Raw genomic sequence first — 13,964 nt, 5'->3', positions numbered from 1 at the left:
CCCATGCAGGGGAGGGAAGGGTGTGCTCACGTGACTTGTGCTGAAATAGGGAAGGAAGGGGAATGTGAGATGGGACTGGGAGTCCAAGTGAGAGACATAGGGAAGAAAAGGAAGTGAGCAGGCACAGACACTGGCAGCAATCAGTTCAAGTCTTTTTGACAGCAGGAGGCTGGAAGAAAGGACAGAAGTGGTTCTGGCTGTGATGGAGCTCTTACTGGGCCTACTGCTCCTGAGCCACCTACTGGTGGTCACCTATGGTAAGGTAGCAAAAGGGGACCTGGCTGCCACTGCTGTCACAGGCAAAAAGCTGGGGGGGTGGGGAGAGGAAGGATTGAATGCCTACTGAGGAAAGCCTACTCCTGCTGACTAGGTGAGTGTTCTCAGCCAATGCTCCAGACTCTCTCAGCTTTGGGCAGAAGGGAGGGAGGAGGTTGAAGTCTATTGAAGAAGCCAGGAGATAATTTTGGGTAGAAATTGGAAAGGATCCTCTCTTGGAAAACATCCACATGATTTTCTAGTACTTGTCATATCTCAGGGGCATTAAAAATGTGCCTAATGCCACCCAAATCCCTCCCCCATCTGTTGCCCTTCACCTGAAATTCTACCACTATACCTTTACCCCTATGCTCCCAGGTTTTGATCCTTGTTAAGGTATACAGCCCCCAAAAGAAGTAATGTTGTCAGGAGCTAGATGGGACCTTAGAAGTAACCTAGATCTACCATTCACTGTTATGAACAGGTGTTCAGAATATTTATTCACATTCTTGCAGTGACTGAGAATTCACTACTTGTCCAGACCATCTAAAAAGGCAGCTTCAACTGTTAGAAAGTTCTTCCTTGTGATGAACTAAATCAACTTCCCTGTGGCTTCCACCCAAAAACCTCAGCCCTGTTTCTTGGAGACACAGATAGTATATCTTCTCCCTCTATGCTGTGACAGCTCTTTAGTGTCCTGAGGACAGAAACCATGTCCCTTTGATTCATCTCTTCTCCAAGCTAAACAGCTTTAGCTCCTTCAACTGTTCTTCGTAGGACTTGGTTTCTTACCACCTCCTGGGGTATCTCACTTCCCTGTGGACATAGCCCAGTTTGTCTGGGTTATTTGTGGAAGCTTAATGCTGGACACATACCCCAAAAGAGGATTGACTATCCCATAGTAGCATTATTTTGTGGGGTCTTACTCCATCCTCATTTATACCCCTGAAAATTGAAATAGCCTTTTTAGGAAACTGAGCCTGATAATAGCAAAGTGAAATCCAGGATAGGGTAAAAGATTCTTTGATGCACACCTGTTTATTCCATATCCTTAGAGGGAGAGACTAGATGAGTGTTAACTTGGTGCCCTTTGTGTGGTTAGAAGGAACCCAGCTTTCCATAACTGACTCAGATTAAACCACCTTGTCCTGGGGCTCTGTGACCCATTAAATTCTAGAACCTTAAAGTTAGAAGAGACACTGAATTAAGTCACCCAAGAAGGAAAATAATTTGCTCCAAGGCACAGAGCATTAGCAGCAGAGTTAATGCTCCTAAAAATTACCATTCTTTCTACAACTATAATATTTTCACTATCTAACATGTGTTAGAGTGCACCACTCTACTTTCTCCAAATCTGTTGATTTGAGCTGAGAATTAAACAGGGAGGACTGGAGCTCAGAGGAACATTTTGTAAATGTTAAATTTAAATCGTGTGTGTGTGTGAGAGAGAGAGAGAGAGAGTGCATGTGTATTGTTCCCTCCACAGCCTGTGAGTGTCCTTTAGACCTGGAAGCAGGTCTTCCATTTGCGTGGAAGGTCTTACACCACAGACCTGAGACTCTGGACAAACTGAAAGGCCAATAACGTTTTCCATCTGCCTTCATCTCAGTTTCCCCAACCCATCTATATAGTTAGATCAGCTTGGCTGGCCTCAGAAGATCCGGTCAGCTGGACAGCTCTGTAGGACTGTGGCTTCACTTCTATAAAGCCTCTAGATCTAAGACATATGTTGAAATAATCACAATAAAAATAAGTCCTAATATTTGCATTTTATAAAAACTATAAACATTTTATAAATACCTATTATCTAAGCTAATCCTCTTTCGAGGAAGCATCCCAAGAGGGGGAGAGAGGCCAAACACAGAGGTGTGGGGTCATTGGAAGATCTCACCTTCTTTGTTTGATGATGGGAGAAGGAAAATTCAAGATGGGACCCATAATGGATCTCATAAAAGGGACCACACCCCCAAAACTAGGCCTTTCCTTGAGTTAGTATCATCACACAGACCACAAACCTTTGCTTTTCAAAGTCTAGGTCCCAGGACCAGAGTGGGCCTCAGTAATATGCTTTCTTTCTCAAGTCAAAACTTTTTTCAACAAAGCCCTTTGAGTCAATGCTCAGCCCTTTTATTTCTTCTGAGGGGATGCAATATTTGCAGGAAATTCAATCCTTCCATGAGGGAGGAGAGCTAAGCTCTGAAGTTCTGGGAAGGGTTTCTCAGAAAGCAGCTGGCAGATGGGGGAATTATTTTTCAGGCAGTCAGGAGGATATTATCCAGCCCTAGGATAACACCCATTAAACCATGTCAAATAGGCCCAGATAAGGGGTTGCTTGTTTCTGTTGTGGCTGGTGGATTAACCAGTTGAAAAAGTAAAAAGGCAGTGTAGGAGCTGAAAGACTTCATTCTAGGCCTCGAGGCCCAGCTCTGACCCTGCTCTCTGTGTGACTTTGCGTAAGCATCTTTCTCTCTCTGGGCCTTGGCTTGTCCACATGTACCATGAGGGAATGTGACTAAGTGGTTTCTAAAAGCCCTTCGAGCTATGCCATACTGGAAGTCTCCAAATTCTCTCCTGCCTGATACTTCAAACTCTGTTGTACCAAGTACCTCACCATTTGGTGGCCTGCATAGATCCATAATGGGCAGAGCATCCCCCTAAGAGTTGGGACTTTCCTGAAATAGATTTTCCCCTACCCAATCTTCCAGGAAAGTCAAGGGTATTGTTTAATTTGGCCAACATTTCACATTGGCTGCCAAGCCAGTCCTGTCACTAAAGTGTCCTCTCTGGTTTCCTTATAACCCAGGGATGACCTATTACCTGCCCATAACTTGGTAGGTCCCAGCAGAATGGAAAGGCAAACTCCTTACTTTCTCAGGTATTAACTTATCCTTCAGGTCATTATTAAAGCAGACAATGATCCAATCTAATGAATCTGTCCACCCTGGGGAAGACATATTGAGGATTTCTAGGGTAAGAAGAATCAATACAAATATGTGAAGTTTATCTTGAGGCATGGGACAGGACTAACATTTATCCCACACCAACTGAATGCCAGCCACTATGCTAGGTGCTTTCACACTTATGAGCTCATTTTATCATCATAATAACACTACATGGAAGGTTTACGATTACCTCTATTTTGCTGATAATGACCTAAAACTCAGTCAGGCTTAGCAATTTACCCAAGGTCACACAGAGAGATATATGGTAAGGCAGACCTTAAACTTAGATTGGTGTTACTCTTCTTACTACATCATGCAGTCCTTCACTGTCCTCCTGATCTCACTAGGTGCAGTGCTCCTATTCAGTGTTTCTCTAGGCTCTTTGTGCACCAGAGGAAGAGTTGGAAGGTATAAACCTATGCTATTGAAGTTACCTTCATTTTGGAGGTCAGGGTACATGAGGAATGGTACATTGTCCTCTTTCTTGTGATACCCTGTGCCTACCATACACTGTCTCTTCATGCTACTGATGAAACAGGAAGAGTAAGAGGAGAGAAGAACAAGAAGAAAAAGGAGGAGTAACAGGAGCAAGATGGAAGAATGGGTGAAAGGAATAAAGGAGAAGGGAAGAAAAAGAGTAAAAGGGGGAAAATATGCCATTCTTGGATGTCTTGTTACTAACTATGCCCCACTCTCCTATTCTGGGATGAAGAAGTGAAGCCTAACCTACTTCTAGAAGTGAGACTGGGAAATTGGGATTGACTGCCCATGCTTTTGACAGACCAGAGTGAGCTATGTGAGAATCTCCAGCAAGTTGCCAGAGAGAGTAAGGCAAGACAGGCCTTGCAGCTCTCCCTATGTCAAAGGGAAACATATATATTCAGAGACAGGCATTTTTGGCTGCTCTAGCTGTCCTCACAGCAGAATGCTGTTTTGTTGCCCTGGAAGGAAGGGAAGTTTGAGAATACTTTTCAGAGTTGGAGAAGGATATTTGGGAGGGCTGGAGAAAGATTAAACTGAAAGGGTCAAATGGTTTTCAAGGGGCTTAAGGCTGGTATGCTTGTGCTTGCAGGTGAGCAAAAATATATATGGGCAATGTGTGCTCGTGACGATGATAAGCTATATCTGCATGCATATGGAGGCAGGAACTATCAATAGCACAGTGAAACCCACTACCTGGTGAAAGCTCACCACCAGCTAGAACATGTAATTATTTAATTAATGCTTTCATTAAGTCTATTAGCACAGAACCATCTAAGATTGGAAGAGACCTTAAAGAACAATGCTGTTCAAGACCTAAACAAAGCTCAGAACTTGCTCTAGACAGCTTAGTCCATCATGGACAGCTCTGATTAATTACAAAATTCATTTTTAGGGCAAACCAAAATCTGCCTGTATTGTGCTCCCATTTGTGGATCTGAGTTTTTCTCTCTGCCCAGTCTGAAACTCTCCAGAGAGAATGTGGTGGACCTAGCAACATGGACACATGTTTATTTATTATTTTTTTATTCAAGTCTTTTATCTTGGCCAAAATATGCTGGTTATGTACTAGAGTCCCGGGTGAGGGCACAGGCCAAAAGCTAAACTTTAGTAACCCCACTGATAGAAGCCCTGGTACTTGGCAATACATTCTGGGAGCTAGCCCCCACCCCAACTTCCATCTGCTTGACTGAAGCCTGGGAATCCTAGGCTATATAAAAAGCTTTTATTCAGTAATAGCTTGCACTTTGAAACAACCTCTCCTAAGAGAGATATAAAGACATATCTAAATACAATCTCTAACTCCTGACCCCAGTTAAATAAAACACAAAATCCTCAAGATATTAGCTTATGGATGGAAATTGCTGATGGAAGGTGGTGGCTCTCTCATCACCCACAAATTTTCCCCCTTAGTTTCCTTTCCCAGCAAGCCAAGAATTAATCACCCTTTGGTCCTACCATCATTCCTACCACAGCCAGCTCTAGGATTATACTCAGAACTTTTTCCCCTCCAGACCTTTTCATCTCCATTCCTCCTCAGGATGAAATTTTCCAATGTACCTTTGCTGAGAACTCAGAGGAACTAAAAGGGAAATAAACAAAGAAAGGATAGAAATCAGAAGAAAAAAGTCAAGCTTACAAATTACAGGTTTAACACTTAACAATAACTAAAGATTTTGTTAAACAGGAATGCATCTCACACAAGTTTCCACCCTCAAAATTGTCCTTTGTGTGCCTCTTTCCTCCCTTCCAGAAAAGAGCTTTAGTTTAAGGACCCAATCTGAGCCTTTCTGAGGGAGCAATGGGGAATTAGGAGGGCAGATAGCCCTTTCTTTCTGAGCCTTGAAGCCACTACATTTCTCCAGGTACATAATTACATACAGTAAAATAACCCAGACCCAACTGCTCAGCATTTGCTCCCACACTTCTTTTGCAAAATGTTGAAAGACGTTTCTTTCATGGATTTACAGAATGTTAGAGTTTGTAGAATCATTAGAGATCATTCCATTCAGATTCTCTACATTATATACAAAGAAAATGGGTCCTCTATGGTGAAAGGTGACTTATCCAGGGTCACCTCACAGCAAGGCAGTGACAGGAAAAGGACTTGAAACTCACAAGAGCTAAACAACCTTAAGGGCTTTCCTTCTAAGGACTGGTTCTGATTGATGGGAGGGCTGGCAGAGAACAAAAGGGCATGGGGAATCTGAAAGTATGAGTTAAGGCTGTGTTTCTCAAAAGCCTCTCTGCCACTGCCATCTTAGCACCTAGGTGGGTGTGCCATCTGTGTCTGCTTCCTTCTTCTGTTCCCCCTCTTCAGGCCATCCCATCCTGAAAGTGCCTGAGAGTGTGACAGGGCCTTGGAAAGGGGATGTAAATATTCCCTGCACCTATGGTCCTCTGCAAGGCTATACACAAGTCTTGGTAAAGTGGCTGGTAGAACGTGGCTCAGACCCAGTCACCATCTTTTTACGTGACTCTTCTGGAGACCATATCCAGCAAGCAAAGTACCGGGGCCGCCTGCATGTAAACCACAAGGTTCCAGGAGATGTGTCCCTCCAACTGAATACCCTGGAGATGGATGACCGGAGCCACTACACGTGTGAAGTCACTTGGCAGACCCCTGATGGCAACCAAGTCGTTAGAGATAAGATCATTGAACTCCGTGTCCAGAAACGTGAGTCACTGTTGGTGTTAGGAAAGTACTGGTAAGCAAAAACCTGATAGAAGACTGTAATCCTAGAAAACGCTGAGAAACCCAGAGACCTTTGTTCATGTTTACATAGTCTCTCTTCAGTTATATGTGCTAATCAGAGGAAGTGGACAGGCAGAGTATCCTCAGTGTTATCACCCTCACGGCAGAATTTAATAAATGTTGGGAAGGCTTTCTGGCCTTCAAATCTCTACCCCTTCAAGTGTCCCAGAAATTCCTGCATCGATAGCCTGATTGCTTCCTTGGACTCTGAGTCTTAAAATCCATAAAAATTAGTATATCTGATCAGGATATTGGAGAGTGGATAGATGCTGGCAGAGAAGCTCTGGGAAAAGGGTTGCATGGATTAGTCAAGATAAGCTTAACTGGCATGACAATTTTACAGAGATCTGACCCCTGGTAAACCCAAACTGCAGATAATCCAAAAACTCTACTTGGGCAAAACAACAACAAAGTCTGTTTGTTGTTGTTTTTAGTCAGTTGATTGTTTTAACTCCAGATAACCCAAATCCCCAGATAATACAAAATGGTACCAAATCTTCCAAAAGGAAGCTCTTTTTATTTAAGTTGTTCTATTCCCGTTTTCCTCCCCATGTCAGGAGTCCCCTTTAGTTCCCTTTGCAGATATATTCATACCCCTAGACTCAGCAGGGATGACTCAGCCTTGTGTTCTCATACCCTTGTAACTTCTCAGAGCCTCCTCTCTTGTCTTCCCTTTGCAGTTTCTGTTTCCAAGCCCACAGTGATGACTGGCAGTGGCTATGGCTTCATGGTACCCCAGGGAATGAGGATTAGCCTTCAATGCCAGGCTCGGGGTTCTCCTCCCATCAGTTATGTTTGGTACAAGGAACAGACTAACAACCAAGAACCCATCAAAGTAGGAGTCTTGAGTACCTTACTCTTCAAGCCTGCAGTGGTGACAGACTCAGGCTCCTATTTCTGTACTGCCAAGGGCCGGTTAGGCTCTGAGCAGCACAGTGACACTGTGAAGTTTGTGGTCAAAGGTGAGCAATTCTCTTTCCTGGTGAGCATTTCAATGGGCTACCTTGTTCCAGAGATACGTCAGTATATGCCTTTATTCCAAAGATGAGAGGTTGGGGCAGGGTGGGAAGGGGGTCCTGGGTTGTTCAATCACAAAGAAAAAATTCTGGATGGGGGACAATAGGGGTGGAGACAATGCCTGTCATGTTGTAGGTTAAGTAGATGAAGATGGTAAAGGGAAAAGTGACATTTACTAGGTACATTTATTTGCCAGATACAATGCACAAGAAGTCGGCACATGTTTTCTCATTGAATCCCACAAATATCTCATGAGATACCCTTATTTTACAGAAGAGGAAACTAAGAGTGAGGAAGGGAAACCTACTTGTCCAGGGGCTCAGAGCTTGAAGTTCAAAGCGGTATTCGTACTCAGATTTCATGCTCTTTCCACTATGTCTGATTGCCTCTCATGGTGGAACCTATACCAGCTCCTGGGCACACTTTGGAATACTTTTTGTTTGTTTGTTTTTGTTGTGCTTTGTTTGGTGTGTTTTTTGTTGTTATTTTGTTGGTTGATTATGTTTGGTTTTGCTTTATGAAATAAACCCCAGATCTCTGCATAGTTTCTTTAAATCCCTCCCCGCCTCTTTTTTCCTAAAGCCAAATGCAAGTTCTGGTTGAAGTCTCAATGAAGATTGACTATGCTTAATCAAGGTCAGATTATTTATTAAAGAATTATTTGGGAATACTACAAACAGTTTACATAAAGATTGTAGGCTGGGATTTAAATGATCAGCCCAGCAGTGATATGTCCAAATGAGTCTTGTTACCTTTCAAGAAATGTCCTTGGAAGGGAAGATACTTATTTCAATAAGGTTTCTATTGCCCAAAACACGTTGAGTACTAACTGCCTTTAGGAGATTATCCTCAGAGCCACCTGAAAATTATTATCCTCTGAGGCCAACTCTGTATAACAAAAGTGAACAAACTGTCTCCTTCCACTTGGGTTAAGAGACTGATGTTGGTTTGAGACTCCTCTTTTGCCTGCAAGGATTTGTTTCCCAAAGTTGAATTGTAATGAGTATGTGCGTGCTGTAGGTTTTGGTCTGTTAGTTTAGGTGGGCATAAGGGTAGTCTCATTCTGAGAGAATTATATGGACACTGGCCCAGTTCTCTGAGAGTTGATAATCTGGTCAAGCAGAGAGAGCAAGACATGGCCAGAAAGTCCAAGAATGTGTACTTCATAAAGGGACAAGTTGAACATTCTCACCATTCTGAGTTTGTTTCTAGTCCATGTTGGCAGGATCTTGCTCACAACAAATCAGCCTGTCTATTCCTTATCTAGTCCATGTTCACAGGCCACAGAGCTGTTAGGCAGTGCTCACAATTGAGCTCTCTGACAGATAAGGAAATTGAGGCTCAGAGAAGTTACATCCTTCCCTGTTCTCTAAGCCAAGCTACTTTCTCTTGGCTTCCTCTACCTGCCTCTTTTGCACCTCAACCTGGTCCCATGAGTCTGGTCACTTGTTTCATCTCTGTCCTACATAGCTCTCGGCTCCTCATCCATCCCCTCACCCTCTGTGCTGTTCCTTAATTCTGGAAAAAGCACAGAGATGCATTGGTCCCACTTTAGTTTCATGCTCTGTGACATCCACTTCCTGTCCCCATGCTGTTTGCCAATCAATTTGCTCATCTATGTTCCATTCTTTATAACAGCTATTCAGAATATTTTCTGCCTTATTTCATATCCCCAGCCCTGCTCCCAGAAGTTGAGGTCGCCTTCTCCTTCTTTGAGAAGATCCAGACCCCTGCCCTCAGATGTGAATTCTATCAACCACCCTCTCTACCTTGACATTTCCCTGCCCATTCTCTCTTGGCTCAGAGTAAGATGTGTCTTTCTTCTCTCCACAGAAAACCTTCTACCTCAGCTCTTTACCTCAACTACTCCAAATCCCTGCTTCACCTATTATCCTCTACATAAGCCTAAAATGTATGTATGTGTGTGTGTATGTATGTATGTATGTATAATATATGTATATATGTATTATGTAAGCCTAATATACATATATATGTAAATAACATACATATGTATGTTATTTTAAAAAACGTTTTCTTCATCTGCCACACCACCTCTCTCCTATGGCTGCTACCAACCTACTAAAAAAGGTAGTTTTCACTGGCTGTCTCTCCCTATTTAGCACAACATAACTTTGTAAACTGGAGTCATCACTTCCAAATCTCCAAAACCCAAGATATCTTTATTCACATCTTTGCTCCTTTGTCATAAATTAATTGTCCATATAAGTGTGAGTTTATTTCTGGGCTCTCAACTTTGTTCCATAGATCTGTGTGTCTGTTTTTGTGCCAGTAACATACTCTTTGGATTACTACAGCTTTGTAGTATAGTTTGAAATCAGGGAATGTGATGCCTCCAGCTTTGTTTTTTCTCAAGATTGTTTTAGGTTATTGTGCATTTTTTGTGGTTCCAAACAAATTTTAGAATTATTTGTTTTAGTTCTGTGAAATATGCCATTGGAATTGGGACAAGGATTGCATCAAATCTGTAGATTGTTTTGGATAGTATAGACATTTCAACAATATTACTTCTTCCAATCCAGAAAAATGGGATTTTTATTTATTTAAATAAAAATTTATTTATGTCTTCAATTTCTTTCATCAGTGTCTTACAATTTTCACTGTACAGGTCTTTCACCATCTTGGTTAAATTTATTCCTAAATATTTTATAGTTTTGATACAACTATAAATTGGATTTTTTTCTTCATTTATCTTTCTGATAGTTCATTATTAGTATGTAGAAATGCCACAGATTTCTGTATATTGATTTTGTGTCCTGTTACTTTCTGGAATTCATTTATTAGTTTTAAAAGATTTTTGGTGGTCTTTCGGTTTGTCTTTATATAGTATAACATCTATCTTCAAATAGTGAAAATTTTACTTCTTCCTTTCCAATTTGGGTGCCTTTTATTCTAAAATTATTTTCTTAATTTTAATTTTGGATTGTTCATTACTAGTGTACAGAAATACAACAGATATTTGTATATTGATCTTATATCTTGCAATCTTGCTAAACTCATTTATTAGCTCTAATCATTGTTTTGTGGATTCTTGAGGCTTTTCTATATATGATTTTGTCATCTGAAAATAGAAATAATTTTATTCCTTTCTTTCCAATTTGGATGTCTTTTATTTCTTATTCTGGCAAAATTTCCCTGGCTAGTACCTACAGTACAATAGTGAATAAGCATGGAAAGAATGGAAATAATTGATTTGTTCCTGATCTTACAGGCAAATATTCTTTCTTTCACCATTATGATGATACATGCCTTTATTTTGGTAGATGCCCTTTATTGGTTTGAGACCACTTCCTTTATTCCTAGCTTATTGAGTGTTTTTATAATGAAAAGGTAATTGGATTGTGTCAAGTTCATTTTCTGTGTCTATTGAGATGATTTTGTGTTTCTTTTAGTCCTTATTCTATTAAGAGACTGCATTACCTTGACTCATTTTCAAACATTGAGCCAATCTTGCATTCCTGGGATAAATTAATCATGGTGCACAATCCTTTTAATATGCTGCTGGATTTGGTTTGCTAGTATTTTGTTATGGAGTTTTGCATCTATATTCATAAGGGATATTGGTTCTTAGTTTTCTTTTGTTTTGATGTCATTCTATGCTTTTGTGTCATGATAATACTGGTCTCATATACTGAGTTGGAAGGTGTTACCACACCTACTTTTTGAAGGAATTAGTGAAGAGTTGGCATTTAAAAAAAAATCCTTTATAGAATTCACCAGAGAAGGCACCTGGGCCTAGCCTTTGCTTTATGTGAAGTTGTTTGATTAGCAATCCAACCTTTTTACTTGATAAAGTTCTGCCTATTCAGATTTTCTATTTCTTCTTTAGTCATTTTCAGTAGATTGTGAATTTCTAGGAATTTGTTGTTTATATCTTAGTTAATCCACTATCATATGGTTGTTCATAGTATTCCCTTGTCATTCTGTTTACTTCTACAAAGTTAGTAGATATGTCCCCATTTTCATCAAAGATTTTAATAATTTGAGCCTGCTTTTTTCTCTTTTCTTTCTTTTTCTTTCTTTCTCTCTCTCTCTCTCTCTCTCTCTCTCTCTCTCTCTCTAATCCACTATCATATGGTTGTTCATAGTATTCCCTTGTCATTCTGTTTACTTCTACAAAGTTAGTAGATATGTCCCCATTTTCATCAAAGATTTTAATAATTTGAGCCTGCTTTTTTCTCTTTTCTTTCTTTTTCTTTCTTTCTCTCTCTCTCTCTCTCTCTCTAGGCTGGTCTTGCTAAAGGCTTGCCAATTATGTTGATCTTTTTCAACAACCAAATTTTCGTTTTGTTGATTTTCTCTATTGATTTCTATTTTCTATTTCATTTATCTCTGCTAAATATTTATTTTCTTCCATCTGCTTTGTTTCTGTTTAGTTTTCTCTTTTATTTTTAATTTTCTTTTTAAGGTGGAAGATTAAGTTATTAATCAGAAACCTTTCTTATTCTCTGATGTATGTATTTACATCTGAACCCTGAGTACTGTTTTCACTGCATCCAATAAGTTTTAGTATGCTGTGTTTTTATCTTCAATCATCTGAAAGTATTTTCTAATTTCCTAATGACTTCTTATTTAATCCACTGGTTATTTAGAAGTGTGTTATTTAATCTCCACATTTTTTTTTTGTGTGTGGTATGCGGGCCTCCCTCTGCTGCGGCCTCTCCTGTTGCGGAGCACAGGCTCCGGACGCACAGGCTCAGCGGCCATGGCTCATGGGCCCAGCCACTCCGTGGCACGTGGGATCCTCCTGGACCGGGGCGCGAACCCGGTTCCCCTGCATCGGCAGGCGGATGCGCAACCACTGCGCCACCAGGGAAGCCCTATCTCCACATATTTTTGAATCTCCCTAATTTCCTTCTGTTATTTGTTTCTAATTTTATTTTATTGTGATGCATTATTACAATTGTTTCAAGTTTATTGAGACTTATTTTATGGCCTAACATATGGTCTATTCTGAATAATGTTCCATATGTACTTGAAAAGTAAGTGTATTCCACTGTTTTGTAGAGTGTTCTGTATCTGTCTGTTAGGTCCATTGGTTAACAGTATTGTTCAGTTCTTTGATGTCCTTGTTCAACTTTTGTCTAATTGTTCTATCCATAATTGAAAGTGTAGTATTCAAATCTCAAGCTATTATTGTTTAATTGTCTATTTCTCCCAAAAATTCAGTCACTGTTTGATTCATGTGTTTTGGTGCTCTGTTGTTAAAAGCATATATATATTTATAATTGTAATGTCTTCTTGATTGTTGATCCATTTATAATTATAAAATGTGATTCTCTTTCTCTAATAACACTTTTTGGTTTTAAGTCTATTTTGTCTGATATTAGCATAGCTACTCCAGCTCTATTTTGGTTACTATTTGCCTGGCATACTTTTTCCATTCTTTTACTTACAAACCATTTGTGTCTTTTGAATCCTAAATATACATAACTTGTAGCTGAATTGTGTTTTCTTATCCATTCTGCCAGTCTCTATATTTGAGAATTTAAGCTAGTTACATTTAATGTAAATGCTGGTAAGGTAGGGTTTATGTCTGCCAGCTTGCTATATACATTGTCTTTTCTCATTCCTTTATTCCTTCATTACTTCTAGTAGTAAATAAATATAATATAGTGTACTATGTAGTTCCTTTGTTGTTTCTTCCATATATTTTTTTGTTGTTTTCTTGGTGGTTACTATGGGAATTACCATTAATTCTTAATTTACTACAATCTAGGTTGAATTCATGCCAACTTAATTTCAATAGCATATAAAAACTTTGTTTCTGGGCTTCCCTGGTGGCACAGTGGTTGAGAGTCCGCCTGCCGATACAGGGCTTTGTTTCTATATCATTCCATTCTTCTCACATCTTATTTAATCCATTTATCTTTTCATGGACATTTAGGTTCTTTCCATGTCTTGGCAATTGCAAATGATGCTGCAATAAACATTAGGGTGCATGTATCTTTTTTTTAACATCTTTATTGGAGTATAATTGCTTTACAATGGTGTGTTAGTTTCTGCTTTATAACAAAGTGAATCAGTTATACATATACATACGTCCACATATCTCTTCTCTCTTGCATTTCCCTCCCTCCTACCCTCCTTATCCCACCCCTCTAGGTGGCCACAAAGCACTGAGCTGATCTCCCTGTGCTATGAAGCTGCTTCCCACTAGCTATCTATTTTACGTTTGGTAGTGTTTATATGTCCATTCCACTCTCTCACTTTGTCCCAGCTTACCTTTCCCCCTCCCGATATCCTCAAATCCATTTGCTAGTAGGTCTGCATCTTTATTCCAGTCTTGCCCCTAGGTTCTTCATGACCATTTTTTCTTTTAGATTCCATATATATGTGTTAGCATACGGTATTTGTTTTTCTCTTTCTGACTTATTTCACTCTGTATGACAGTCTCTACGTCCATCCACCTCACTACAAATAACTCAGTTTCGTTCCTTTTAATGGCTGAGTAATATTCCATTGTATATATATGCCACATCTTCTTTATCCATTCA

General features: G+C 40.0%; 1 protein-coding gene across 1 annotated transcript in view; it reads left to right on the top strand.

Annotated features, from left to right (window-relative positions):
- Nucleotides 1-202: 202 nt before the first annotated feature.
- The window catches only part of VSIG4 (V-set and immunoglobulin domain containing 4), a 22,358-nt gene continuing 8,596 nt past the window's right edge, over nucleotides 203-13,964 (top strand). The window contains exons 1-3 of the mRNA XM_007123193.3: nucleotides 203-257; nucleotides 5,998-6,354; nucleotides 7,113-7,394. Coding sequence (XP_007123255.1) covers nucleotides 203-257; nucleotides 5,998-6,354; nucleotides 7,113-7,394 — 694 coding nt within the window. The remainder of the gene's footprint in view (nucleotides 258-5,997; nucleotides 6,355-7,112; nucleotides 7,395-13,964) is intronic.

Source organism: Physeter macrocephalus, chromosome 21 (assembly GCF_002837175.3).
Source record: "Physeter macrocephalus isolate SW-GA chromosome 21, ASM283717v5, whole genome shotgun sequence".
Classification (NCBI taxonomy): Eukaryota; Metazoa; Chordata; class Mammalia; order Artiodactyla; family Physeteridae; genus Physeter; species Physeter macrocephalus.
Note: the sequence above shows the minus strand (reverse complement) of the source record. Positions and strands in the feature narration are given on the sequence as shown.